Below are 27,372 nucleotides of genomic sequence, written 5' to 3'. Positions count from 1 at the left end.
TCCAGTTCTCTGCTAGTGTTTCCCCCCCCAGGCCCTGGGGCTGCACAGCTGGGCCAGGAAGGGGGAGAGCTGACCTGCAGCCTCGCAGTGGGCAGGGCCCTGACATAAACAAGCCCCAGGAAGGCCTGGGTGGTCAGCGCTTGCAGCTCCGGCCGCGGGAGCCCTGTGGCCCCTGGGCAGCGGGGGGTGGTGACTCAGTGTCTCCAGCCTCTGGAGGGTCGTGTGGGCCAGTCCCACTCCTGATAAATGCATGTGTGAAGAGCGTGTGACCCAGCCCGGGGCCCCGGAGACGCACCCCACCCTGAGGAGGCCCCTGCCCCTGCTCCCGTCCCACAGGCCTTCACCAGGAGCTGGGTGCCGCCCCTCCCCGCCTCAGGGTCTGCCCCCAACTGAGGGGCTCTGCCTTGTCCGGCCTCTCTGTGTCCCCCAGACTCCCCCCCAGGAGTCGTCCACGGCCTTGCAGTTGATACGGAAACCCCTGGCCAGCCCCGGGGAGGCTGTGAGCGATGGTGTCACCATGGTGGGCACCTGTGCCCTCCTTCCTGGTTCCCCTGCCCGGGTTCCCTCACTGGTGGAGGGCGGGGGCAGAGGAAACCTGGTTGCTCTGGCTGGGAAGCAGCCACCCTCCAGCGCCGGCCCTGGGCAGGGTCATGGCGGGAGGGACGGCCAGGCCGAAAGCACCCCTATCTCCCAGTCTCCATGGACAGAACACACTCGGCCTCAGGCTTGACCACACCCTTTATTGCCCTTCACAGCGCAGGGCCGGCGTGCAGGCCGCCCTCCCGGGGAAGCGGGGCCGCAGTGGGCTTGCCGGGCCAGCACCGCCTCCTGCACAGCAGCGCCTGGGCAAGTCACGGCAGCCCGTCTGAGAGCGCGCTGTTGAGGCAGCTGTAGAGGTGGATGTACTGCTCCTGGGGGCAGGCGGGGGGCCGCGGTGAGGACAGGGAGGCTGCACGGCCTCCACGGGCAGCAGGGCCCCAGACGGCCCGGGGCGGACCCCTCGCGCCCCCACGTTCCGAGGCTGAGCCCTGGGGCCGCTCACCAGTGTTGGGGTCATGAGGCCACAGGCCTGTGACTGCTGCAAGGCCACGGTGAAGATGTCCACGGCGCCCTCGGCCCCTGCCTGCTGCAGCAGCTGCTCCAGGGCCAGGAAGGTACCCAGCTGGGCCGCATCCTTGCTGCAATTGACCTCAAGTTGGAGGAGCACCTGGGGGCCTGGGCCGGGGGGCTGGGGGGCCGGGGAAGGACACCCAGGAGAGCCACCGCCAGCCTGGGCCTAGGCTGAGGGGCACAGGTTCCCAGAGGGTGTCGAGACAGAGCGAGGAGGGGCCCATGTCGTCTGGCCCTTGCCCCAAGCCAGGAGGCCATGTGTGCTCCGCCCGCTCCCCGGGGCCCTGTCCAGCGGCACCTGCAGTGGCTGAGCAGCGTGCCTGGCTGCTCAGTGTCCCAGGGGCAGCACCGGCCCACGGCGGCCAGGAAGGGCAGCAGGGTCTCGGGGGGGAGCACCTGGCCCGGCTCCCCGCATGGAAACTGCAGCCGCTGCACCGGCCTCTCCTTCCCGCTCGCCTTCTGGGCAGAGACATTGGCACGGCTGCCCGGGGGACCCGTGGCTCCGTGGAGCCCCCCCGACCACGCGGCCCAGCTTACGTGTGTGACGTGAAGGAAGGTGCAGGGCCAGCCTGCAGCACTGCCGTCCGCCACCCAGCGCACGGTCACTGTGTCTGTGACGACCGGCTGCGTCTCCGTGGGCCAGAATTCCTGTGGCAGACCCATTCGGGCTGCTCGGCCAGCCGGCCTGACCCCGCCCGTGGCCCGCACCGTGCCCCACTCCAGCCCCCGGCGGCCCAGCCTCTGCTCTGCCCCTCACCTTCTCCTGGGGGTCCGGTGGGCACAAGGAGACCAGCACGCAGGCCCCATGCTCCCACACCAGCTCCCAGAGTTCAGCTGGCCCCGCGGGGCCAGTCAGCACCACATGGTCGCGGCCAGAGGGCCCGCCCTGCAGAGCACAGGATGTCCCTACCATCTCAGCTCTATGGCCCCCAGCCCCCCAGGCCTGCCCACACAGTCAGAGGGCATGTGCTCACGGGGAAGAGCCAGGCTTCAAGCATCTCCCCAGCCGGGCCGCTCTCTGCCGAAGGGGGCCGCTCGTGACAACAGCCATCTGCGGGAGGGGGCAGGGGTGAGCCTGCCGAAGGCCCAACCCCACCCGTGCCCCGTGCCCGGTCTACCCGAGCCCAAGCGTCCGCCGGCACTCACTGGAGGCTGTGCCATCCTGCTCACCCTGGGGAGACGGCATCCCAGAGCCGGCCTCGTTTTTCAGGGCCTGGAGCAGGAGCTGGGGTGCGAGGGGGCGGGGGTGGGCGCTGTGAGGCAGGCCGGGTGCAGAAGCGCTGGCTCGAGGGGACCCCACGCCACCCTGCCCAGCCCCCGGCCACCTGGTGCTCCCCAAGGAAGCCCGCGTTGCCGTCGGCAGCCCGCTCCGCGCACACCCGGGCAAAGTTCCTCACGGGAATGGGCTGTGGCCTGCAGGGGGCACCGGCCGCATGGGGGGTGCCCGGGGCTGCCCAGTGCCCGCTGTGGGTCTCTGCAACCCTGTGTGGATGGAGTCAGCGGCCTGGTAGTAGGAGGGACGGGGACCCCACCCCCTCCAGCAGCTCCCGGAGCACACGTACTCAGCAGTGCGGCTGCTGGGGGGCCCTTCCAGGACCCTGCTCAGGAGGCATCTGTGCAGGAAGACGTACTGGCTCTGGTGGGGGGGCCGGGAGGCTGGCTAAGGGGCTGTGACCCAGCAGATGGCTTCCAGACTTCTGGACCCGACCATCCCGGTGGCCGGCACAAGGGAGAACCTCTGGGAGTCCTCCTGTGGGGCCCCGTGTGAGAGCTGGCGGGGGGCCACCCACCAACCCCCGTGGACCCCCGCCCAAAGGGAAACAAGCCCCTTTAGGAGGGTGGCTGTCCCTCAGGGTCCTTCCCTGCCCCCTGGAATCCTGTGGCCAGGCCACTGGCCCTGCACCCTCGAAGGCGCCCTGCGGCCCTGCCCACCGCACCCTCCCGCGCCCCCGCCGCGGGCCCACCGGGGTCTGGATCATGAGTGGCCGGTGCAGGCGCAGCATGTGCACCGCGTGGAACACGTCCACCACCTGCTCCTCCTCCAGCTGCCGCAGCAGCCGCCACAGGGCCACGAAGGTGCCCGAGCGGCCCACGCCCGCGCTGTGGGCACATAGGGCCAGGCCGTGAGGGGCCTCCCCGTGCCCCCAGCCCAGGGCCTGCCTTGCCTGCAGGGCGGGCCCTGGAGGACGGAGGGCCCAGGGCAGGGGCTCCCGTGCCCCCCACCCGCCGCCTGCCTCACCTGCAGTGCACCAGGAGGGGCCCTGCGCCCACGGCAGCCCTCGCCTGCTCCCGGACCAGCTCCACAAAAGCCAGCAGGGAGCTGGGGGCCTCGGGGACACTGTGGTCCGGCCAGGTGGTGAACTGCAGCTGCTTCACCCTCCGCAGCTGCTGCTGGGCAGCCTGGGGGTGGGGCGGGGGTCCTCTCTCAGCCCTCGTCCTGCCACCAGACCCTGCGGGTGGGCTTAGACACCCCGCCCCCAGGATGTTGCCCTCACCTCCTCCAGCCTCCCGGGGAGTCTGCCCGCTGGGGGTGCCCAGGCAAGGGGCACCGCTGCCCCAGGAGGTCACGGCCCGGGAGGCAGATGGGGCTCGGGGGCCTGAGCCAAGCGCAGCACAGGCGGAGACGTCCCTTCTCTCCCGGCCTTGGATGACCCTGAGTCTTCCCTCTGCCTCCCAGCCCTTCCATAACCACCAGCCTCCCGGGCTGGCAGGAGGCCAGAGACCCAGGGGTGAGCTGACCCTCCCACGAGAGTGCCCCCCGCTCCCCTTGCGGGCACACACGTGGTGCAGCTGGAATTCCCGCGTGGTCCACTCGTCCTGGGGCTGCTCGGCCAGCAGGCAGATGGTGACCGGCCCGTGGGTGACCGGGCTGGAGTCGGCTGGCCAGTAGTGCTCGCACAGCACCTAGGGCCGGAGGGCAGCGTGGGGATGCGGGGCGGGGCGGCTGGGCCCAGCCACCCTAGCTCAGTCGGCATCCCTCCCACCCTCCTTCTAGGCCGCCCTCCTCGTCCAGAAGCCACTCCGTCCCAGACGGGCCCCAGCATCCCCACCCCAGACCTCAGGTGGCCCCTGGGGCTTCCAGGCAGTGCCCGGGCTCCTGGGGCAACTGCACAGCCTTACTCAGGGTCACCTGGCTGGGCCACACCGCTCCACAGGAGGGCTCAGAGGTGTGTCCAAAGCAAAGACGGACTGCCCTGTCTCCACCACCCCTGGCCCTGGGCCGGGAGCAGGAGGGGGCACTGTAGAAACAGCAGAGGCAGCAGAGGTGAGTCCAGCTGGGAGCCTGGGTGCCAGATCCGCGTCCCTGTCCGCCTCCCAGACCCGCAGCCAGGCCTGTGGGCAAAGCCTGCCGCCTGGTGGCCACCTGGGGCTGCAGCGTGCTCACCCGCCCGTTCTCCATGCCCACCGTCAGCATGACGATGACGTGGACCTGCTGCTCCCACACCAGCCTCCAAAAGTCCGCCAGGGTCTTCTTGAGAGGCCCCTGGGTAGCGATGAACTCCTGCGGGTGCGTGTAGCCCTGGCACGGGGGACGGGAAGACATGAACCGGGGCCCCCAGCACACAGCTGTGCGTCCACACAGGGGCTCCGCAAGTGAGGACCGCGTGTGCATGCTGGCACGTGTGCGTCCACGCAGGGGCTCCTCAAGTGAGGACTGCGTGTGCATGCTGGCACGTGTGCACACACGTGAACACACGTGCACCAGGAACCCAAACGGGAGGGTGGCTCGGAGACAGCCCTACCTGGAAGGGACGGTGCCAAGACTGGAAGGGCCCCAAGGAGCCTCCCCTGGCCAGCTGCCCACACCACCTGCATCCCCCTGGGCTCCACTGCCCGCCCAGCGGCCCCGCCCCGCCTGGCGGTCGCCCCTCTCCAGCAGCCCCACTGCCTCTCCTGCCTCCACCCGACGACCCGTCCATCTGTCCACAGGTCCCCCCCAGCTCTTCTCCAAGTCTTTCCAGTGACATCCACCCCCTCACTGCTCATCAGGATCCTGTGTCAAGAGCCCAGATATCTCTCCTCTAGGAAGCCTTTCTTGACGTCTAGTCCTGGGTGGACTAAGTGTTTCTACTGAGCACATGTGTCTCACACACACACGCACACAGACCCAGACACACACGCACAGACACATGCACACACAGACACGCACGTGCATAGACACATACACATACACACGCAAACGCATGCACACACAGACATACGCACAGGCACACACAGACACACATGTGCACACACAGAGACACACAGAGACACACACGCACACAGACACACACACACACACACACACACACATGCGGTCTTTTGAAGGGCGGAGTCTGACCAGCCGCGCCCCGCCCCCTTCGGGCCCAGCGCAGGACACACAGACACACAAGCGGGCGGTCTTCATGGACGCCCAGGGCAGGACAGCATGCCTGCACGCGCAGTGGACACCACAGCCAGCCGCGGGCCGCCCTACCGGAATGAAGCTGGCGTTGATGTAGTCAGAGTGGGGCTTCCCATCCAGCAGGGCCAGCCTGACCCGGGAGTGGTCGTCTGCAGACGGTAAGGCGTGCATTGGGAGCGGGCGCAGGCAGGCCGCTCCGGGCCAGCCGCAGCCCCGCCCGCCCACCGCCACGCTCACAGGGCAGCACGTGAGGGTAGCGGTTCTTGGTGCTGTTGGCAGGGTGCTCAGCCTCCAGCCTAGGCTGCTCCTTGCCTACCTCCTTCAGCTCCTGCAAAGATCGGGGCCGGGACAGACCCACGTTGCCCCCCACACCAGACAGGGGTCCCCCAGAGCCCTGTGGGCAGAGGCCTCACCTCAAACTCCTGAAAGAAGACCTGGTAGGCGTGGGCACTCTTGGTCTCAAAGCTCTGCTGGAAGCTGTGCGCGGGGATGGGCCGGTGGGTCCGCCTGGGTCGGGGAGGCAGAGGGCCTGGTGTGCGGAGTCCTGCGCTGGTGCCAGCGGGCGTGGGCACACAGCCCTGGGCTCCAGCCGGGGGACGCAGGGCGGGGGGCAGACAGGACGACACATGGAGGTGGGCGGGAGTCTCAGAGGGCCAGGCCCTGAGCCCTGAGGACGCTTTGGGAGTCTGCTCAGTATGAGGCCAACATCATGAGGCAGAGGTGTGACCCGAGGGTAGATGAGGGCCCAAGGCCGAGAGAAAGGAGAAGAAAGCAACTCAGCCTGAAGCCATCAGGTGCTTGGTCAGGGCCCAGGTGAGGATGGGTGGGGAGTCGAGGTTGGGGCTGAGGGGCTGAGGGCGCGGGTGGGTGCTCACCGCAGGTTGTAAGCCGTCAGCTCCTGGGAGCGCAGGCTCTTCTCCGCCCTGCAGGGGTGTCGGGGTGGTGGGAGGCTGTCCGGGCCCTTCCCCCGCCTCCCCGGTGGCGGGCAGCCCTCCCCTCACTCACCTTTGCCCCTTCACTCGCCTCCCGCACAGCAGGCCCAGCCAGACCAGGGCTAGCACGCTGGCCACGATGCCCGCTGTCACTGGGAGGGGCACCGCCCAGGATGGGCTGGTCCGGGGCTCTGTGGATGGCAGGTGGGGGTGAGCTAGGGGCCTGGAGCTGTCCTGCAGCAACACGCCTGCTCACCGGACCTGCGGCCCCCTGGGGAGGACACACAGGCAGAGCCCCCGGAAGCGGGGGGCGCCCCAGATGGGGACAGAGCACAGTCCCCCCAGCTCCAGGTAAGGGGGCCCCCCGCAGCCCCTGACGAACTGGGTGGTCCCGCCCACCTCGCACTGGGAGGTCCTGAACCCCGTCGGGGAGAGGAGGGCGGGGCCTGGCTGCCCTGTCCATCGGGTCACCTCACAGCCCTGGGCTGCGGAGCTTTGGAAACGGAGTAGCTCAAAGTTCGGATTTGCTACAAGTGTGAAATGCACACAGGAGCGCAGAGCCTTACTGATAAAAAAATAGATGCAAACTATCTCATTAATTATTTTAAGAATTGATCACATGTTGATAGATTTTCAGTATCTCAGTTTAAAGAAGATGTTGCCGAGATTAATTTGTCTGTTTGCTTCTTTTTCGCGTGCTGCTAGGCGTGCTGACTCCCACGTGTCTCTCACTCGCGGCTTCCTGATGTCTCTACCGCTTCAGTGCTACCCCAGAATCTCGCAGGGTGGAGGCAGCGGGGTAGACAGGTTTCCTCCACGTCTGCCTGCCCACTGCTCCCCAGCCCACCCAGCCCTCCTGAACCACCTGCCTCCCGGCCCAGGGGCTCCCAGTACTGCCTCGCGGGATGGGTCCCCACCAGTGGCTGGGACAAGGCTCAGAAGAGAGGTTCCAGCAGCAGCCCCCAACCCGGGATCCACTGGGAGCCCCTCTGGGCGCCTGCCTACCTGAAAAGGCTGAGAAGGCGATGAGGGTGTCAGGGCTATGCCTGGAAAAGGCCACGACACTGAACCTGGGGCAGAGGAGCAGGAAGCTGAGTCCTGGGCAGCAGGAGCACCCCCTACCTGCGGAGCCTGCAATCCCATCCCTGAATCTGCAGAGCGCCCACCGCCTCCCGCAGCAAAGTGCAACAGAGCCCACCCCTGCCCCGCCTGGAAAGAGCCGTGGACCGGGGCGCTCCAGGCGTGCCCTGCCTGCCAGGAAGCCCCACGTGTCTCCCCTGCATCAGCACAGGCTCTGGTTGGCATGAGGCACAAACGGCCCCAGTGAAACCCGGAGTACCCCCCTCCGTCAGCCGCGGCCCTCACCGATACCGGGAGCCTGGCCTGAGCCGCCCGTTACATATGTCACGGGTCTGGCCGCAGTCGTCTGTGCCCACAGGCACCGGCCAGGATGTGGGCACTGCCCAGGGCCCGGCGTAGAAGGGGTTGGAGAGCAGCACGGCCAGGTAGGCGTCGCGGCCCCCGTAGTAGTGGTCGAACCACGTGCAGTTGATGGCTTCGCGGGGAGGCCGGGCCACTGGGAGAGGAGCAGGTGGGCAGTGGGGCCCGGGCTGCCCTGCATTGCTGGACATGCCAGTCTCGCGCTCCACAATGCCCCACGCCCTTCCTGTGCCGGGACACCCCCCAACCCCGACATCCATTCTGCCCGTGTCAGCGCCCGGCCCCTCACCAGCCCTGCCAGGTGGTAGCCGGGGGCCCCCACTGCGTGGCCGGGACTCACGCGACATGTTGGTGCTGGCGATGACCCCATACCACTGGATCTGCCCGTCCTCCTCGCCAAACATGCCCTGGGCGATCAGCACACCCATCCCCGTCTCGGGCTCCAGCCGGGGGGCTGCGGCCAGCTCCGGGGGGTGCCAGGCTGGGAGCGGAGGGGGAATGAGGTGCTGAGAGCTGCCCCCAAGGGCAGGGCTGTGCCCAGGCTGGGCCGGGCACCCGGGCATGAGCCGCGCAGGGTAGTGGCATCCGGGACAGGGCCCAGGCGGGGGCTGGGGGAGGGCCCCGGGGGAGCAGGCCAGAGGCACCTACCCTCGGGCACAGTGGCGCACACCAGGCTGACCGCCCGGCTCCACAGGCCGTTCCTGCCCAGCACCGAGAGGCTGAGGCGGTAGGACGCAGCGGGCGCCAGGTGGGCCAGCAGGAGGGTGCCCCCGGAGGTGTTGGCGCGGAAGATGAGCTGGGCAGCCCCTCCCGCTGCCAGCTGCTCCACCACCACCAGACAGGTGTCCACATCCCCCGTGGGCACTGTCCAGACCAGGGCCAGGCGCGTGGCCTCGGGCTGGCACTGCACGTCCTCCACCGGGTCAGGCTCTGTGGGTTCAAGAGTTCCGTGTCGAGTGGGGGTCAGTGCACCTGAGAGGGGCTCGAATGCAGAGGCTCAGAGGCACTGGGCACTTTTACCCCAAAATGGGGCAATGACAGCAAGGAGAAATAAGCGCTCCTCCAGACCTCCCCGCTCCCTGCACCCATCTGGAGAGCGAGGGGCGGCCCAGGGCGGGAGGGCAGGGCTCCCACTGCACGAGAAGGCGCGGGGCGGGATGGCTCAGGGCTCAGGGTGCCCCACCCCCCGACAGACGCCCACATACCCACGGGCAGCAGCACAGGGTGTGTGGAGGCCTGGAGGGGCCCTGCCCGGCACTGCACGGTCAAGGACAGGTTGCGTCCAGGCGTGAGGTCCCTCAGGACCAGGCGGGCTTGGCCCAGGGCCAGGGGCTGCTCCCGGGACAGGAGCCTGGCCCCCGAGAGCTGCGCATGGCAGGCTCCGTGCCCCAGGGGGCCGCTGGCCCAGGCCAGGCTGACCACGGCGCTGCCCGCCTGCATGGACACCAGCAGCTCTGCGGGCACCACTGGGGCTGTGGGAGGAGAGCAGGGAACCTCTGACCCCATGCAGGGCCCTTGTCCACAGGCAGGACGAGGGGCTGGGGGCGGGGGCGCCCCCCCAAGGGAGGGGCTCCAGGTGGCCCTGCCCACCGCTCCGCCCCTCCCCGTCCCCACGCCCACTCACGGGTCCAGCCGGCAGCGCTGGCTGCCACCGCATGGAGGGGCCCGGCCTGCGTGACCACCTCCACCTTGTACTCAGTGCCCGGAGTCAGAGCCAAGAAGCTGGCGCCGTCCACATGGGCCCCCACGGGGCTGGAGCGCACCTGGACGCCCGCCTGGTACAGGGTCACCCGGTAGCCATCCCGGCCCCCCAGCGCGTGGACCCAGTACGCCCGGAGCTGGGTGGCGCCTTCACTGGTCACATTCACCAGGGCAGGGGCGAGGGGGCCTGCAGGGAGAGTGGGGTGGGGTTGGAGAAGGGAGGTATAGGACCTGAACTGTGTCCCCCAAATTCACGTTCACCTCCTGACCCTCAGGACCCAGAACGTGCTCGGAGATGCAGCCTCGAAAGAGGGGATTAAGGCCAAAGGAAGTCACTGGGGTGGGTCCTGGCCCAGAGGGGACTGGGGCAAGGACACAGGCAGGGACAGCCCTGCGGGCCCCGGAGGAGAGGGCGGGACACAAGCCAGAGCCTCAGCCTGTGCCCCCAGAACTGCGGGGGGCCTGTGTGAGGCCCCTCTGCAGACGGCGTGGGCAGGGTAGGGGGCAGCCCAGCCTCTGCTCCTTCCTCCGTGAAAGGCCCCCGTCCACCCTTGGCAGGGTTGGGAACACTGGCTCAGGTGACCCCACCCCGACCCTCCCCAACAGCCAAGTCCAGGGTCTGGACAGACTGCACCCTGCACCACCCGAAGGCTTCAAGCCAGCACCTTCCCCAGCCCAGCTCCAGCTTCAGGTTAGAGGCTGGGTCTGGGGTCTAAGTGGGGCCTCTGCCCCCTCCCCTGAGCCAGGGCCCGGGCTGTGTGGCAGACACCTCTGTTGTAAACTGAGGCTCAGAGAGACACAGAGAGGGACAGGCCTGCTCAGGGCTCAGACGGTTAGAGCCTCAGGGTCCTGGAGACGGGAGGACCAGGCGGGGTGGGCCCACCACAGTGGAGGGGGCGCAGCAGGGCAGGGGGCCACTGTGTCCAACTGCACCGGGCAGGGTGTGGGCCCCCGGGGGGGATTCCCGGCCCATCATGTGGCTCTGGAAGGAGGGACACGCCCAGTGCTTCAGTAATCGAGACCCTTCACGGGAGACCCTCTGAGATGGAGGCCCTCGTGCCCGGCTGCGGTTTCAAGAATTAAGTGAGAGAATGCTGAGCGAGGGGCCCGGCAGCAGGGTGGGGGGTCCCTGATACTGGCCATGAGAGAGCGTGGGGGACCCACCACGGTGCTGCATGAGAGCAAAGCTGGGTCCCGCCCACCTGCCTCGCACCAGGAGGGTGGGACCCAGGGGCTCCCAGCTGGCAACAGGTATCCTGGTACCCTAGGGCCGGGGAGCAGCTGACGTCAACCCAGAGGCCTGCTCACCGACCACAGGGCTCAGGGGTCAGCCCCCGGGACACCCAGCAAGGGCGGTCGGTGGGGTGGGCAGGGCACTCACGCGTCCAGCCCGTGGCGTTGGCAGCACTGCTCTCGTCGGGGCCCCGCAGGGTGGCCAACCACACCAGGAACTCAGTGCCTGGAGCCAGCCGGGTCCAGGAGAAGGTCTGCACCTCAGGGCCCAGGGTGTCCTGGTCCTCCAGAGCCGGGGGCCGCAGGCAGTAGAGCCGCAGGAGAAAGCCGTCCCTGCCCCCCGCGGGGGGGCTCCAGACTGCCCTCAGGGCAGGGGGCTGGGTGGCCAGGCCCAGGCTCAGGCTGACGGGCGGCGCAGGGACTGCAGAATGAGCAAGAGGCGGATTCGAGCCCCCTGCCCAGCCCCGGGCCGCACGCTCAGTGCTGGTCTCCAACACGGCCTGCCTCGACTCAGCTGCCCCCATGCTTCCCAGGAAAGCCTCTTGGCCAGCTCAGTCCCTGCCCCACACCTGCTCCCTTCCCTGCTTCCCAGGCCTCAGCTCCAAGGGTGACTTTGTTCTGCCTGCACCACCCCAGCGCTGGCCGCCCCAGGCTCACACCAGGACTGGGCCTCCCTGCGAGCTCCTTCCCTCTCTCTTTCTCCCCAATCTCAGGGCCTGGGGACACACCCCCCTCACTAAGGCCCCTCTCTGCCCACCTTACTCAGACCCATGTGCTCCTCAGCCCACTCCCCTCCTCGGGGAAACCTTCCTTGACCCCTAAGGTGGCCCTTCTGTGAGCCCTCAAAGATTAGCCACAACCACAGAACATTCCTCATAGTCCTTGATCTTAAACCCATGAGGACAGAGACTCACATGGTTCAAACACACTGTGCGTGCACACTTGCTCTATGATATACACACCAACGTAAGCCACTTTAATAGACACACTGACTGTATGTTTACTTGTCTGTCTGCTTTTCTACACTATCTTCTTCATAATTTTTAGCTTTGGCATGTAACCCCATACCTAAGCATGGAAGGCATTCTTTAAATATTTGTTGGAAGGATGAATGGATGGTTGGGAGGATGAATGGATGTTTGGAAGGATGGATGGATGGATAGATGGTTAGAAGGATGGAGAGTTGGATGGTTGGAAGGATGGATGGATGGTTGGAAGGATGGATGGATGGATGGATGGTTGGAAGGATGGATGGATGGATGGATGGATGGTTGGAAGGATGGATGGATGGTTGGAAGGATGGATGGACGGTTGGAAGGATGGATGGTTGGATGGATGGTTGGAAGGACAGATGGATGGATGGATGGATGGATGGATGGATGGATGGGTGGATGGTTGGATGGATGGATGGACGGTTGGAAGGACAGATGGATGGATGGATGGATGGTTGGAAGGATGGATGGTTGGATGGTTGGAAGGATGGATGGATGGTTGGATGGATGGATGGTTGGAAGGACAGATGGATGGATGGATGGGCGGTTGGAAGGACAGATGGATGGATGGATGGGCGGTTGGAAGGATGGGTGGATGGTTGGATGGATGGATGGATGGTTGGAAGGATGGATGGATAGATGGATGGTTGGAAGGATGGATGGATGGATGGATGGATGGATGGATGGTTGGAAGGATGGATGGATGGTTGGAAGGAAGGTTGGATGGGTGGGTGGATGGATGGATGGATGGATGGTTGGAAGGACAGATGGATGGATGGATGGATGGACGGTTGGAAGGATGGGTTGATGGATGGATGGTTGGAAGGAAGGGTGGATGGTTGGATGGATGGATGGTTGGATGGTTGGAAGCATGGATGGATGGTTGGATGGATGGATGGTTGGAAGGACAGATGGATGGATGGATGGATGGTTGGAAGGATGGGTGGATGGTTGGATGGATGGATGGATGGTTGGAAGGATGGATGGATGGATGGTTGGAAGGACAGATGGATGGATGGATGGATGGACGGTTGGAAGGATGGGTGGATGGATGGATGGTTGGAAGGAAGGGTGGATGGTTGGATGGATGGATGGTTGGAAGGATGGATGGATGGTTGGAAGGACGGGTGGATGGTTGGATGGGTGGGTGGATGGATGGTTGGAAGGAAGAGTGGATGGTTGGATGGATGGATGGTTGGAAGGATGGGTGGATGGGTGGACAACTGACCCAATGGCACGAGGTGGGGAATGCTTGCAAACAGGTCATGAAATACCCTATCCTGACTAGATGCATGGCCTGAGTCAGGCACACAGAGGAAGGTGTGTGAAGGATGTTGGTACCCACCCCACTGCCCAGGGCTGGCCTCCCAGGGGCCACAGCCGGGAACTCACGTGTGCAGGCGCGAGCCCTTTGGATGCTGGAGCTGAGGTTTCCCGCCCGAGTCCATACAGACACGGTGTAGCAGGAACCGGGCACCAGATCCCGCAGCATCAGGCTGGTGTTGTCTGGGCCCAAGTTGACAAGACCGCCCGGCGAGCTCTGGCTGCCCTCCTGGTGCCAGCTGACCCTGTAGCCTTCCCGCGGCCCTGCTGCTGGGGCCCAGCCAATGGTCAAGGTGGAGGGACTATCCCTGCCGGTGACCTCGAGTGACTGTGGCGTGGGGGGCCCTGACAGAGGAGAGGGTGGTAAGGAGGCCGCGCATGGTGTGTGGGCCTGTGATAGCCCCTCTCCACCCAAGGCAAAGCCCCTCGGCCACCAGGACGCAGTGGCCGGCACTCACCGGTGTGGCCTGTGGGGCTTGCGGAGGCAGTGCCCAGAGCGGAAACAGCGTCCACCTGGGAGCGGGCCCCAGGCCCGTGGAGTGTGACCAGGGTGGCACCAGGTGCCCCCGAGACATTTCTGAGGAGGCAGGGGGCTCCCTCGGTGTAGGGCGGTATCTGGCTCCCAGGCTCCTCGCTGGCCTCCGGCCTGTCCAAGGGCAGCTCGGTACCACTGCCCTGCGGGCGCTGGGCTAGAGCATCTGGAGGGGTGTGGGCCCTGGATGGTGAGGGTCCACCGCTCTCAAGGCAGGCGCCCCTGGGCAGGACCCCAGCCTGTTCCCCACCAGCCCAGACTCACCGCCCAGCCAGGCAGTGGCCTGGGCCCGGGCCTCGTAGGGCCCCGCCAGAACTCTCAGCTCCAGAGCGTAGTGTCCAGATGGCAGGGGCCTCAGGAACGTGATGTTGAGGGCCCCAGGGCCCAAACTTAGGGTCTTGTCCACAGGCCCGCTCAGCCTGAGCAGGTAGCCCTCCCGGGCCCCCGGGCCCACCTTCCAGCTGGCCCTGAGCCCTGGGGGCTGGGGAGCGAGCCCTAAGTCCCGGGGCGTGGAGGGATCTGCGGGGGAGGGAGACACGTGCAGAAAGTCCTTGCAGCCGGCCGGCTCCTTCCTGTGCGCCCTGGACAGGCCACATGTTGGGCGAGTCCTGGGACCCAGCCAAGGACACAGAAACAGAGGAGAGCACTCCCAGTACCAGACCTGGCACCCCCGCACAGCACGGCCGCTGCGGTCCCCTTCGAGGAGCAGAGGCCAAAGCACAGAGAGAGCGAGCACTCTGTCTGGAGACCCACAGGCAGGCAGTGGCAGCAGTGGGTCCCAGGGCTCAGCCCAGCCCAGACACTCCTGAGCCTGGGTTCTGGTCCCTGTCTCCCCACCATCATGGGGGACAGCATGACTTATGGGGGTTAAATGACATGCCACACAGAAGCACCTGGCATGGCACTGGCACACGGCAATCATCATCACTGTCACCTTTGGGGTGGGGTCTTTTTTACCACCAGCCAGCAGGCGGGCACCCTGGGGCCTCACCCCTTCCCTGCAGGACCCTGGACGCCCCCCGCATAGCCGGATCAGCCCGCTTGGCTGAGGGACCTCTGCAGTGGCCAGCAAATCCCCAGCACTCACGGGTCCACTCAGTGGCCCTGGGCCCCACTGCCCAATGAGGCCCAGCGACAGCGCTAAGTTTCAGCGTGTAGGGAGTTCCAGGAGAGAGGCACGGGAAGGTGTGACTGGAGACACCTCGTGTGACGCCCGCCGTCAGGTTGAAGCCACTGAGGAGGTCCGTGAGCAGGAGGTGCAGCCAGGCGGCCCCCCCAGAGCTGTACCAGGAAGCCCGCAGGGCTCTGGTGCCCAGGGCACGCAGCGCCAGCTGCCCTGGAGGCACAGGAGCTAGAGGAGGGTGGGCAGGGTAGAACCGGGCTGGAGAAGGGGCCCAACCAGGGACCTGGCACCAACCCCGCACAGGAGCCAGGAGCCCCGTCACATTGGCACGTGGCTCTGGACCACCTCCTACCCCCAACCGGCTGTCACCTGGGGCCTTGCCAAGCGTGGGCCCTACCTGTCCACTGGCGAGTGCTGGTCTTCGCTTGGAGGTGGGCGGCCCAGGTGGTAATCTCCAAGCCGTACTCACTGCCCGGTAAGAGGTGGCTAAAATTGTAGGACAGGGTGCCGGCGGACGTGGAGACATTGTGAACCACTGTCTGGGACTCCAGGTGGCAGAGGACAAGCTGGTAGCCATCCTGCCCCCCGGGAGCAGAGCCCCACGAGGCCTCCAGGCTGGATGGGCTCTCAGAGCCGTGGAGCTTCAGGTCCTGGACAGTGGACGGGGCTGCGGTGAGGCAGAGAGCAGCGCTAGGTTCAGGGCCGGGCATCACCTCTGCTTCTAGCGTTCCTCGACAGGTCACTGTACCAGCGTGGTCCCCAGAGTCCTCACCATCCTGCTTGGCCACGCCTCCGCCCTCAGACCACGCCCCTCCCGCAGGCCCCGCCCACCCGTAGACCACGCCCCCTGCCGGCAGGCCACGCCCCCACCAACTGGACCTACCCGCAGGCCACGCCCCACCTGCAGGTCCCCCGCCCCCAGGCCATGCCCCCGCCCGCAGACATGCCCCCTGCCAACAGGCCCCCCCACAGACCACGCCCCCGCAATCAGGCCCCGCCCACAGGCTCGCCTGCCCTTGCCCACAGGCCACGCCCCCGCCCCAGGCCCGCCCCCGCCCCCAGGCCGCGCACCTGTGAGCGCAGTGAGGCTGAGGCTGGCGTTCTGCCCGCAGGGGCGCACGGCCGTCACCTCCAGCTGGTAGCGACTTCCTGGCAGCAGGTCCCGGAACTCGAAGCTGGACGCGTTGGTGTGAGCCTGGAGCAGCTGCCCTTCAGGGGAGCCACGGGGGCTCAGCCGGCTGAGGCGGAGGGTGCGGCCGAGCCCACCTGGCCCTGGGGCGTCCCAGTTCAGCGTGAGGCTGGCAGACCTGCCCTGGCTGCTGACCGTCACCCTCAGAGGCGATCCTGGGGAATAGGGGTCGTCAGGGCCCCCAGTGCCCTGTACCCTAAAGGAGGCAGGGGCAGGAAGGGCCAGAGTAGAGACGGGCCCAGGGGAGAGACGGCCCTGTTCGCCCGTCCCCCGCCACCTACCTCCACTCGCCCAGCTGGGACCCTCTTCTGGGGGCTGGCACTCGCCTTCCTAAGGAAGGGGTATGAGGGTGGGGGAGAGGGGCAGAGGAAAGGCTGTCCACTTGTCCGTCCCCCACCCCAGGCGTGGCCTAAGGGCAGCAGGCAGGACACCAAGGTGAGGAGGCCCTCAGCCTGGGCAGCTGCCCTGTGTCCTGTGGGACTGGGCAGGAGCTGCCTCTGCCCAACTTCGTGCAGATCAGCCGGGGCCCTTGGGGCAGCGGGAGGCCTGAACACCACAGAGAGCAGCCCCAACCCTGCCACGGCCCCAGCGCCCATCTCACCTTGGCCAAGAAGCCTGGGAGCCAGAGGATCGCCACAAACAGGACTGGGGGTCTCATTCCAGGGCGTCTGCAGGGAGAGCTGGGAGGTAGCAGGAGGGGCCGTCCTGCCGCCCCTGCTCAGCTCCTGGCTCCCTGGAGAGCTTGGCTGCCTTTCCAACCCAGAGCCTGTTCTCAGCAGGGCCCCGGGAGGGGGGAGGGGGGAGCGACCCCTGGCTGCAGACACACCAGCCTCCCGCTCTGGCCCTACCTCTGCGCTCTTCAGCAGCTGGCTTTCCAGGCAGGAAGAGACCCAGGCCTGGAGAAGCAACGCCCTGGGCTGGGCTGACGGCTGACTCCCGATGCCCTGCCCTGGGGAGAGAGGACAGGGTGTTCGTGTTCCTGCCGGGAGGTTCCTGCTGACATCGTGCTGCTGGGAGCTGGGTGCTGGGTGGACGGACAGCTGTGAGCGAGTGTCCCCTTGTGGACACAGAGGAGCACGTTCTAAAGGCCTTTGTTGCAGGGGTGGTGGACCCAGGACAGCCCTCCTGTTTCTCGCCCTTGCGCCGCCGGTGAGGAAGCGATGTCCACGGAGAGAAGAGTGAGCCCTGCCCCAGGGTGAACCCGGGTCTCCAGCCTCGGCTCCTTACCCCTGACGGGCTCCTGACCCCTGACGCCTGGGACGTGTGCTTGCCTCCAACCCCCGCCTGCTCCACCTAGACCCTCTCCCCGCCCCACCCCCGGCCGCCCCCTCGTGGACACAGGTGCTGCTGAGGCCTAGGGCAGCTGAGAGTTTCCTGCAGCCTGGAGCCAAGGACTCACCAGCCCAAGGCAGCTGACAGGGGAAAGGTGGGGAGGGAGACAGAGGAAAGGACAGGGCCCTGGTCCCCGAGCTGGAAGTAGGGAGGGGGACGCGTAGCACCAGGCAGGTACAGAGACACTGGGCAAGGAGCTGGCTTCTGCGGACCCTTCTATCGCCCCACTCGGCCAGCCCCCAACCTCAGAGCCGCCCACCAGCCTCTGGATGGGGCCTGGAAACTCAGCGCTGCAGCCCCATCAGATTTTCCAGGTGGCTTGCACGTGTGTGTGTGTGTGTGTGCGCGCGCATGTTCCCCCACACGAGGAGGTGGGGGAACAACCAGGGAAACTGCCGTGAAGGGGGGAGCCCCAGTCTGGCCGCAGGGGGGAAACACTGCACCCTCCCCACCCCTCCCCTGAGGCACGCGTTCAGCTGGACGACAGAGCCTGCAGCAGTGGGATGGAAACGGCCTGATTCAAAATCTAAGTAGAAAAGGTGCCCAGGACAGGGGTTTAGGTAAGGGGTGGGGTCTCAGGCTGTGCCCAATAGTCCCCACAAAAGGAGGCCTGCTGGGGGCAGCACAGACCCCATGGCTAGGCCTATGGATGGGGCCTGGCCATAGGGACACACCTGTCAGCCCCCAGCCAGCCTAGGGGTCAGCCTTGGCCCGGTCGGGGGTGGAGGGGGTGGGAACGCTCGAGGTGAGGAAGACTCAGACGTAGGAAGCAGCCTCCCAGCCCAGCGTCTCTGTTCAGCAGAAAGTACCCCAAGGGCTCTGTCTGCTCCCAGCAGCCGTTCCCACAGACAAACCCACATCCTCCACCTGGAGCCCCAGGGGTCCTCCCGGAGCCTCACTTACTGTTCCTTCTGGGGAGAGCCGGCCGGACGCAGAGGCGGGCAGCGGGCAGTCTGGGCGTGCTGGCTCCCTGGCTCCTGAGTGCCAACAGTAGTCTCCCCTGCTGCATCCTGGCATCTGTCTTCCGGGCCCTCCCCTCCACGCCCACCGCGGCAGCCTGGCCTTGAGCACCCCCACGCCCCGGAAGATAGTCTCCGGGAGGAGAAGGGCAGGAGGCTCTGGATGGCCCAGCCTCCCACACGCCGGAACCTCTCCAGCTCCCTGTATCTCTGTCTCCCCCACATGGCCAGGGACACGAAGCCCGCTGGGCTGGCCCAGGATCTGGAGGTGTGTGGGGGGGACCCGGGATCAAGGTTTCTCCTCCGAGAGGAGCAAAGAGGACGGGGCGGGCGGGGCAGCCGGGCCCCCACAGTGGGCCAGTCCTGAGCCGGCCTCAGGGGCTCTATCAGGGCGCGGCCTTTGACCCCGGGGCAGGCAGGTGCTGCAGGAATAGGGAATTCCCACGGCACCAATACAGTACCCAATACTCCCGACCTTGGGGCTCCCAGCCCTGGACCTGGGGAGCGGCTGGAGGAAGGGGGTGGGGCTCTGCTGAGATGGGGCTCGGAGACCTCAGCCCTGGCGCCCCTGGCCTTCCTGGAGCCACTTCTCCAGCCTACAGCTCCGAGCACCGCTGGTCCCGCCCTCTGATCGATGGGGGAGGGGTGCTCCTCGGCCCCCGGGGAGAGGACTCCTGAGAAGCAGGGAGGAGCAGGGACCCTGGTCTCAGCAGGGCTCAGCAGGGGCCTCCTGGCTTCCTGTGCCCCCCACCCAGCTCTGACGCACATTGGCAGGTAGAGAGAGTGGCCTGAGAGCCGCCGTCGGGGCAGGTCCACACAGGAGCTGGGGAAGCTCAGGACGGGAGTTACTCCCACAGCCTCCAGGCCTTCGCCTGCACCCCGCACCCTGGATGGGCAGAGGCCACCCCGGACAGGGCCCAGGCCAGGCTGGGGGCTGTTGCAGGGCCCTGTCTTCTCTGAGGCTTCTGCTGGCGCCTGGCTCCCCCAGCTGTGTCTGCACCTCCAGCGATGTCCAGGCATCTCTTAAGCAGAAAGGGGTGCGGGGTGAGCAGGAGGCAAGGTGAGTGTCGCCCCCAAATACAGCCAAAGGGAACTGAGCCGTCCTTGGGGTCTTACCTGGTGCCCAACCGTTACCCATCTGGCCTCCACCCACTTTCTGCACCTCTGGGCCCCCACCTCTCCAGACAAAAGCACAGCCTCCAGCCCCTCAAACCCTGAGGGGAGGGGCGCTCACAGCCCGCAGGCTCAGACCTTAGGGGCCTGGGGGCACTGGCAGTGTAGTGCGGGGCACACATCCCCGCCTCCTCCCCCCACTCCTGCGGTATCCTAGCTTCCTGTTTGTGATAAGAATCAGCAGCCTGCCCCAGAGAGGGTGGCCTTCTTTCCAACCCCCTCCTGCCCCCCTTTCCTTTCCCAGGCCCCCCGCTACCCACTAGTGGAAACACGGGTGGGTTTCAGGCCAGCTAAGCTGGAGGCCACGCCCCCCAGTCTGCCAGGGGTCCCCAGGCTCCTGCCCCATCCCTTCCACCTAGGCTCCCCTGGCTCGGGCCCCCGAACACCAGAGGGCCACCCTGCCCTGCCTGAAAACAGCCCCCCGCCTCCTGCATGCCACCCCCGGCCTGTCGTACACAGCGCTTTTCGCTGTCACCTTCTGATGGCTGAATCAGGGAAGTGGGTGGCGGGGTGAGGATGGGATTGTGGGCGCCCAGAGGGGAGGGGCAGGTGTCAGGGATGTTTCCAGGGGACAGGAACCCAGCAGGGAGCCAACAGGAGGCCTGCTGGGTGAGCCAGGGGCAGGCCAGTGGGGTCTTGGACTTAGGGTCTCCCCTACCCAGGGCCCAGGCTCCAGGCGCCCCAGCAGCAAAGCAGACATGGGGGTTGCCTTGTGCGAGAGCCAGAGGTCCACCCTCCATGGGTCGCTGAATAGATGTCAGGGTTCTGGGAGAAGGCCTGTGTGCCTGGGGGTGGGGGAAGCCCCCAGACCCTGCTATGAGGTATCTCTACTGCTCACCTCCAGAGTGGCTGACCTGGCTCAGACCTGCTCGGAGCTGGGGGCCTGGGGTTGACCCTTGTGGCTTGGCCTGAGCCTTTCCTTTCGTGGAGAGAAACTCCTGCCCCCCTTCCCCACCCCCGTGTGTGCCTACTTCTCCCTGTTCCTGGTGGGATTCCCGCAGCTTGAAGGGGCAAGGGCTTCAGGGGGGCAGTCTGGGGTGGGGGTCGGCCCCGCCGTGCCCAGCAAGCAGGCAGAGGCAAGAGGCGACCAGGGCCCGGAGGAGAAGCCCTGCAAGGGAGGCAGTGGTCAGGGCCGGGCTGTGGCCAAGGTGTGGACAGGCCGGGCCGCGGGGTCAGAGGCGGGAGGCCGCTGGCCCTGCTGGTGGCAACAGGCAGCTGGGTGCGCGTGGGTGGCAGCTAGGAGGGGCGGAGGGAGGAAGCGGGCTTCCTGAGGCCTCCCCAGCCCTCAGAGACAGACAGACAGACAGACAGACAGCTGGCAAGAGGAGCCTGGGGACACGGCCGCCTCGTAAGTACCTGAGGGGCGGGGAGGAGCCCGGAGGCCCCAGGTCGTTGGACACAGAGGGCCGGGAGGGCGGCCCCAGGAGGGCAAGCAGGAGGGCGCCCGGGGGGTCACACGCTAGGTGGGCAGGGGCGCAGACACTGCTGACGACCCCGAGGGCGGGCAGGGCATGGCAGGCGGGGAGGGCAGACAGGCACCCTGCTGTGTCCGCCCCTGCCCACTCAAACCCTGCGGGCGCAGCGACCCCAACACCCCAGCCAAGCTCCGGGCTAGGCCCTGGCCTGGAGGCGGGCCGTGCCCTCGGCGAGGCGCTCAGCTTGTGCCCCCAGCTGTCGCCTCCCCAGGCCCTGCGCTCGCGGGCTCCGTGAGGCCACTTCCTGTGACGGTTACTGCGGCGGGCGGGGGATGGGCGGGAGGAAGGCAGCACCCCCAGCCCCCATCCCGGGCCGGAGACCCCAGAGGCTGGGACGACCCTGGGTGGAAGGGCCGGCTGCCTCAAGCACACCGGAGGTCCACCTTCTTGTCCAGAGGAGGCCCCTGAAGACCCAGGGGTGTGAGCCCACCCTCCACCCAGAACGGCTGCACGCCGCCCGCCCCCTCGGCTGCTGCCCCCTGGCCCCTGCCCCTCCAGATTCCTCCGGATCCTGTCCTGTCTCGGCTCCGTCGTGACCCTTTATCTCGCCCTCACGCTAACCCCAGGCGGCCGCCACCCTACGCCCCTGCAGAGATCCTGGCCTTCCCCCAGAGTGACACTGCCACTTCCTGGGGAACAACAGAAGACAGCGAGAAGACCCGAGGTGCCCAAGGGCAGAAGGCTGCCCAACAGCCTAGAGGCCAAGCCACATGGCCGTGTGAGCTCCCGGGGGCGCCGCCCCCAGCATGGTCCAGGCCCGGGGGGCCGCTCCAGAGCAGCGCTCCGGCCTCCCCATCGCCTTCATAGTTGCCTTCAGGGGCAGCCATGACCCAGCCTCCGCCAGACCAGGCCCCAGCCAAGAAGCACGTGCGGCTGCAGGAGAGGTGAGACCCTCTCGGGAGGGCCTAGCCGGGCCCGCCTGCCCTCCGCTGTCCCTCCGGTGGGACCCCCATGCCTCCCCAAGCAAAGGAAACCAGACTGCTCATTTGCATATCTGTGTCAGCTTTGCGCCTGCGCCCCAAGTCCCAGGCTGGCTTGAGCACCCCTCGAGGGACCCGGAGCCTCCGGGCCTGGGTGTGGGTCTGAGCTTTAGGGGCCCAGCCAAGAATGGGAAATGGGGGCAGCTGGAGGCAGCAGCTGGGTTTGGCGCCTCCTCGCTGGCCAATGAGGGGCAGGGGTGCCAGGGGCCTGGGCCTCGGGGTCTGGAGGAGACAAGGAGCCTGCCGTCAGCGGTGCCGGCACAGCCGTGACTGTTGAGGCCGACCGCGCTGTCTCTGCTGTAGGCGTGGCTCCAATGTGGCCCTGATGCTGGACGTGCGGTCCCTGGGGGCTGTGGAGCCCATCTGCTCCGTGCGCACGCCCCAGGAGGTCACGCTGCACTTCCTGCGCACTGCCGGGCGGCCCCTCAGCCGGCAGGCCCTGCAGCACCGGCCACCCAGTCCCACACAGCTGGAGGAGGAATTCCTGGTGAGAACAAGGGCCCCCGAGTCACTGCCCTTCTGGATCAGGAGCAGCTGGCAGGCCTGTCCCCGTGGGCCCTTGGGAGACAGAACCCCAGGGGCTCTAGGAAGGAGAAGGCTCCACCCTCTCCCTGCACCCCATTCAGACCTGCCTCCCGATGCCAGGAGGGAACGAGCCCCCTCCACCAGAGAAGTGGGGGAAGGGAGGCCAGGAAGGGGGCCACTGCTCACGCACCTCCTCCCCCGCCCCCGCCAGAGGATCCCCTCAAACTTCGTCAGCCCCGAAGACCTGGATATTCCTGGCCATGCCTCCAAGGACCGATATAAGACCATCTTGCCCAGTAAGGACTGCGGTGGGGCTGGGGTGGAGGCGTTCAGAGGGCAAGACATGGCCTCATCCAGGACAGGGCTGCCCTGCGTGGGGCCTCTTCTTTTGACAGAGGGGTGCCCCCGCCTGGCCCTGGCCAGGGAAGGGGGGCAGAAACCACGCCAGCCTGAGACTAGGCCCACGCTGCTCAGCGTGGCCCCGGGTAGTCGGTGGGTGCTGTTCTGACCCGTTTTCCAAATGAGGAAACCGAGTTACAGAGAAGTCGTGCAGCTTGCCTGAGGTCACACAGTCAGGCGCACCAACTCCCTTCCTCCTGTTCCTCCCGCCTGGGAAACGGCCCGCACCGTCTGCAGGGGACGAGCCCCGTTCGGACGGCTCCTGAGAGATGCTGCGGATCTCAGACGGAGGAGGAGGCGGAGGAGGCGGCAGGCAGGGTTCAGGGGGCTGACAGACCCGGGTCAGCACCTCCTGTATTCGGAGGCACGCATGGGGCCCGCTGACCATGAGGCCCGGAAGGCTCTCCTCCCCGCTCCGCGCAGAGCAGCCTTATCTGACCAGCTGCCCCCAGCAGCCCCCAGTCTGGAGGCCGCAGCCCTCTGCCAGCCCGTTAGTGCCCAAGGAAGGGGCAGGGGCAGCCTGCTCTGGGCCCTGAGGTGCCCTCCGCCCAGACCAGCTGGCCCCTGGGAGCCAGGGTCTTCATTGGGCCTGGACTGGAGCTGGAGAAAGGCCCCCTTAGAGGCTGACTCAAGGGGTCGGGCGGGAGTGGGATGGAGCCTGAGTTCCAGTAGGGTCATTCAGGAGAAGCTCTTCCTGGAACATCTCTCTCCGTTTTTGTTGCCGTGACCCCTCTCCACCCCTCTCTGACCTTCAGGCTCAAATGCTCAGTAGCTGCCCCCTCCTGCCTGTCCGTCCTGCCACCTCCCGGCACTGCCCTGGCCTCGGCCTCTGCTGCTCAGAAACGCCCTGCGGCCCCCTGCTCTTCGAGGGCACCTTGACAGGCACAGGGCTGTCCTCTTGCCGGCCCTGCATGCGGCTGCTTTGCTGGTTGCCCTTTGACCTCTGCTGGTTTTCACTTCTAGACCCCCAGAGCCGAGTCTGTCTGGGTCGGGCACAGAGCCAGGAGGATGGGGATTACATCAATGCCAACTACATTCGGGTGAGTTGCTGGCAGGGAAGGGGGCACTGTGTCCAGAGATACTCCTGCCCCAGGACACCTCCCAGCGCAGCGGGGCACCTGGTGTCCTGGCTCCAACCCCATGAGCTCCTGGAACAGGCCAGGATGCCAGGATGCACACAGCAGACGTCAGGCGCTGGAAGGAAGACCCCAGTCTCCTGTGCCCCTGGTCCCCCACACCTGCCAGCCTCTCCATGGAGAGCGGCGCTGGCCACCCCAGCCCAAGACTCCCAGGCCTGCAGCCCAGTGAGGCGTTTGGCCGGTTCCCTCCCTCTGCCTGCGCTGCTCCAGGCGGCCCCTCCTTCTTGGAGGCAGCTTAAGTCAAGGAGTTAAGGAACCGGAGGCCGGGAGGCCAGGTGGACTCCGCGCCTAGACTTGTCTCCAGTGCCCAGTGCCCAGCGCCCAGCCTCCAGCCTGCGGGGTGGGAGGCGGCAGGCACAGACGTGAGCCCTCTAGTGGCTCTGAGTGGGTGGGACAGTGGCCGGGAGCGGAGGTGAAGAGCCCGCATCAGCCACCTGATGCGGAAGAACTGACTCTTTTGAAAAGACCCTGATGCTGGGAAAGATTGAAGGTGGGAGGAGCAGGGGATGACAGAGAGTGAGGTGATTTATGGCATGACTGACTCGGTGGACGTGAGTTTGAGTAAGCTCCAGGGGTTGGGAATGGACAGGAAGGCCTGGCGTGCTGTGGTCCACGGGGTTGCAAAGAGTCAGACATGAACTGAACTGAACTGAACTGAGGGCCTGGGGGGTGAAGCGCGGGCCAGTGAATGGTCTGGATCCCCCATCCCCTGAGGAGCAGGAGGATTCTGAGGGGGAGAAAAAGGGCTGGCAGGGGTGTGCTACGCCTCGCTGCTAACTCCACAAAGTAGCATGTCAAAGGGCAATGGTTTTCCCCGCCTTTGGTGCTAGTAGAAGGCAGAGGAAGGAAGGGACCATTCACAGAGGCCCAGAAAGACTGAACACGACACACTGTCGAGTCTGACCCGCACAGCGGTGGCTGGGTGGGCACGACGCACGGTCTGCTGGCCGTCGCCACCAGCTCGGGGCTCCCGGTGCGTGCGTCCCTGACGCTTGTGTCCGGGCCGCCACGGACCCGCGCTCACCGCCTGCCTCCCTGCCTACAGGGCTACGACGGGCAGGACAAGGCCTACATTGCCACCCAGGGCCCCATGCCCAACACGGTGTCGGACTTCTGGGAGATGGTGTGGCAGGAAGAGGCGCCCCTCATCGTCATGCTCACACAGCTCCGAGAGGGCAAGGAGGTGGGGCAGCTCCAGGCTGGGCCCCGGGGGGCTGAGGACACCTGTCAGTCCCTGAGTCACAGGGCACGGAGGCCACCCTAGCCAGAAGCCAGGGCGAGGGGAGGCAGGTGTCAAGCAGGTGTCAAGCCCACCGGGGGGCAAGGAGATGCCTTGGGGGGGGCCCTGATCCAGCCGATAGACCCCAGCCCCTGACTCCCAGCTCCCCCCGCCCAGAAGTGCGTCCACTACTGGCCCACAGAGGAGGAGACCTATGGGCCCTTCCACATCCGCGTCCAGGACGTGCGGGAGCGCCCGGAGTACACCGTGCGGACACTCACCATCCAGGTACCCGGGGCTGCAGGGGGCCGGGCCACCCCTCTCTGGAGGTCCCCTGGGGACCTCGGGTTTGCTCAGGGAGACCTGCCTGAACCCACGCCTGCAGAGCTGCTTGGGCCCGGAAGAGGGACGTGGGCGCCGCCCTGGGGCCCCTCCAGGCCGGCAGGGCAGGCGCCACCATCCCTGTGGGAAGCAGGGCGGGCCCTGGAGGCACTGCTGGAGGGCGCCCGGCAGTTCGATGAGAGGCTTAACGACACGTGAAGCCTAAGCCCCCGTCACTGGAGGCGCCTTCCGCTCTCCAAAGCAGCTCTCTGGCCTCCGAGCATCACAGCCCTGTGCGTGAGGCTAAGGGACACGTCCGCAGGCCTGTGCTGGTGGGAGGCAGGGCCGGGACCTGAACGCGGGTCTCTGCTGCCCCTTCCTCACGCCCTGCCCCCGCCCAGCACCAGGAGCAGGCCTGTGCTGGAGGGAGGCAGGGCCGGGACCTGAACGCGGGTCTCTGCTGCCCCTTCCTCACTCCCTGCCCCCGCCCAGCACCAGGAGCAGCGCCGGGCCCTGAAGCACATTCTCTTCTCGGCCTGGCCCGACCACCAGACCCCGGAGTCGGCGGGGCCCCTGCTGCGCCTGGTGGCCGAGGTAGAGGACGGCCCAGAGACTGGGGCCCGCTCTGGGCCCATCGTGGTTCACTGCAGGTATGGGCCCCTCAGAGGGGCTCCTAGGGGAGCGAGGGCTGGCCCGGGCCTTACTCACACCGGGATCTCCAGCTCATCCAGCAAGTGCAGAACACGGACGTGTGGGCCGGGCACCCCAGGCACAGTCCAGAGAGGCAGCTCCCGCTCCGCGGGAGGACACAAACCTGCTCCCTGCCGCCAGGGCGCATTTATGCATTCCCCAAATGTTCACTCAACGCCTGTTATTGCCAGGCGCAGAGTTCGATGCTAAGGAGACAGTGTGAACAAGACCGTTTGGTTACTGCCCAGTTTTACGGTCTGCAGACAAAACGAACAGAATGCATCGTGATGAATTGTGATGGGGCTGTTGGGGGCACAGAACCAAGCCGCCCCCACCAGACTTTGGCCAGAAACGGTCTTCCAGGAGGAAAGTCCTCTAGGCCAAACTAAGACTTGGAAGGTGAAGGAGGAGCAGGGAGCACCCCGGTGGGTGGGGCTGCAGCTCCCGAGGCCTGACGGAGGCTGGGCACAGTCAGGGCACGGGCCCGGGACACGCGGGTGGGCTTGAGAGTCTGGAGGGTAAGAGCGGGTGTGTGGATGAGGGGCTACACGGGACAGGCCCAGAGACCCGGGTGTGCCGCCGAAGAGCCCCGGGGCCTCGGGCTAAGAGGCCGGCGGACGGAGGGGTGAGGCAGGGACAAAGACAGGCAGAGCGTTCGGGAGGCCCGTCCTCAGGAGCTCACGCGGCCGCAAGCACAGGCAGGGGGTTGTGGACCCTCCACAGGTGCAGCCGGCGGATGCTGGGGATCAGGGGTTCACGCAGGAGGGGAGACTTCCTGAAGAAGGGAGGAGGGCAGGGCGGAGCAGGGAGAGAGGATTCGGGGCAGGACGGGCAGGCAACGGGCGAGCGGCGCCATCAGAGGGCATTGGCGTGTCGAGAGGCGTGGCTGATGCCCTCCTCGCCCGCCTGCCCCCTGTGACTGCCCTGCCCTGGACCCCTGTACCCAGCGCAGGGATCGGCCGGACTGGCTGCTTCATCGCCACCCGCATCGGCTGCCAACAGCTGAAGGCCCGAGGGGAGGTGGACATCCTGGGCATCGTGTGCCAGCTGCGGCTGGACAGGTGGGTGCTTGGCTAAGCGGGGTGAGGACACGGTGGGCGGCCCTATGCCTCCTGGAGGCCCTTAGGCTCTGGGTATTTCCTGTGGGAGAAAACGGGCCCATTGGGCTTCAAGAGCTTAGCACCTTACACCCAGGCCAGAA

At 66.7% G+C, this 27,372-nt stretch overlaps 3 protein-coding genes across 17 annotated transcripts in view; 1 reads left to right on the top strand and 2 right to left on the bottom strand.

Moving 5' to 3' along the window:
- Nucleotides 1–720: 720 nt before the first annotated feature.
- On the bottom strand, nt 721–18,438 carry LOC147355988 (receptor-type tyrosine-protein phosphatase V-like). Of its 9 annotated transcripts, XM_086343011.1 has the most exons (35): nt 18,195–18,310; nt 16,808–16,908; nt 16,561–16,627; nt 16,241–16,289; nt 15,842–16,114; nt 15,168–15,437; nt 14,735–14,998; nt 13,912–14,166; nt 13,574–13,813; nt 13,185–13,460; nt 10,949–11,221; nt 9,491–9,754; nt 9,072–9,338; nt 8,515–8,796; nt 8,207–8,347; nt 7,792–8,002; nt 7,432–7,496; nt 6,500–6,617; nt 6,370–6,417; nt 5,908–6,001; nt 5,732–5,822; nt 5,567–5,643; nt 4,496–4,630; nt 3,892–4,014; nt 3,350–3,510; nt 3,075–3,210; nt 2,673–2,746; nt 2,436–2,592; nt 2,257–2,335; nt 2,085–2,161; nt 1,868–1,996; nt 1,648–1,758; nt 1,409–1,566; nt 1,043–1,178; nt 721–911 (listed from the first exon to the last, which is right to left on the bottom strand). In XM_086343011.1, the coding sequence occupies exons 3-35, from the start codon at nt 16,615–16,617 to the stop codon at nt 852–854; spliced, it is 5,151 nt and encodes a 1,716-aa protein (XP_086199137.1). In that variant the 5' UTR covers nt 16,618–16,627; nt 16,808–16,908; nt 18,195–18,310; the 3' UTR covers nt 721–851. The 9 variants fall into 9 exon arrangements, with proteins under 9 accessions (XP_086199137.1, XP_086199134.1, XP_086199135.1 ...); XM_086343008.1 differs by lacking the exon at nt 16,241–16,289 and having other exon boundaries at nt 1,409–1,569; nt 18,195–18,433; XM_086343009.1 differs by lacking the exon at nt 16,241–16,289 and having other exon boundaries at nt 18,195–18,432.
- The window catches only part of PTPN7 (protein tyrosine phosphatase non-receptor type 7), a 10,778-nt gene continuing 1,786 nt past the window's right edge, over nt 18,381–27,372 (top strand). Inside the window, exons 1-9 of one of the 7 annotated variants that reach the window (XM_086343050.1) lie at nt 18,381–18,518; nt 21,465–21,782; nt 22,182–22,365; nt 22,615–22,699; nt 23,766–23,842; nt 24,987–25,124; nt 25,338–25,448; nt 25,974–26,131; nt 27,119–27,232. In XM_086343050.1, coding sequence (XP_086199176.1) covers nt 21,724–21,782; nt 22,182–22,365; nt 22,615–22,699; nt 23,766–23,842; nt 24,987–25,124; nt 25,338–25,448; nt 25,974–26,131; nt 27,119–27,232 — 926 coding nt within the window. In that variant the 5' untranslated portion in view covers nt 18,381–18,518; nt 21,465–21,723. Of the gene's footprint in view, nt 18,519–20,716; nt 20,772–21,464; nt 21,783–22,181; nt 22,366–22,614; nt 22,700–23,765; nt 23,843–24,986; nt 25,125–25,337; nt 25,449–25,973; nt 26,132–27,118; nt 27,233–27,372 lie in introns of those variants that run through there. The other 6 variants (XM_086343051.1, XM_086343053.1, XM_086343049.1 and 3 more) reach the window with 6 other exon arrangements.
- Nucleotides 26,404–27,372, bottom strand: part of LOC147355985 (uncharacterized) — a 13,189-nt gene continuing 12,220 nt past the window's right edge. Inside the window, exon 8 of the mRNA XM_086345855.1 lies at nt 26,404–27,311. The gene's annotated coding sequence lies outside the window, so the exon portion shown is untranslated. The remainder of the gene's footprint in view (nt 27,312–27,372) is intronic.

Source organism: Bos grunniens, chromosome 16, assembly GCF_055505025.1.
Source record: "Bos grunniens cultivar Pamir isolate PY7600 chromosome 16, Bosgru_T2T1.0, whole genome shotgun sequence".
Taxonomy (NCBI): Eukaryota; Metazoa; Chordata; class Mammalia; order Artiodactyla; family Bovidae; genus Bos; species Bos grunniens.
Note: the sequence above shows the minus strand (reverse complement) of the source record. Positions and strands in the feature narration are given on the sequence as shown.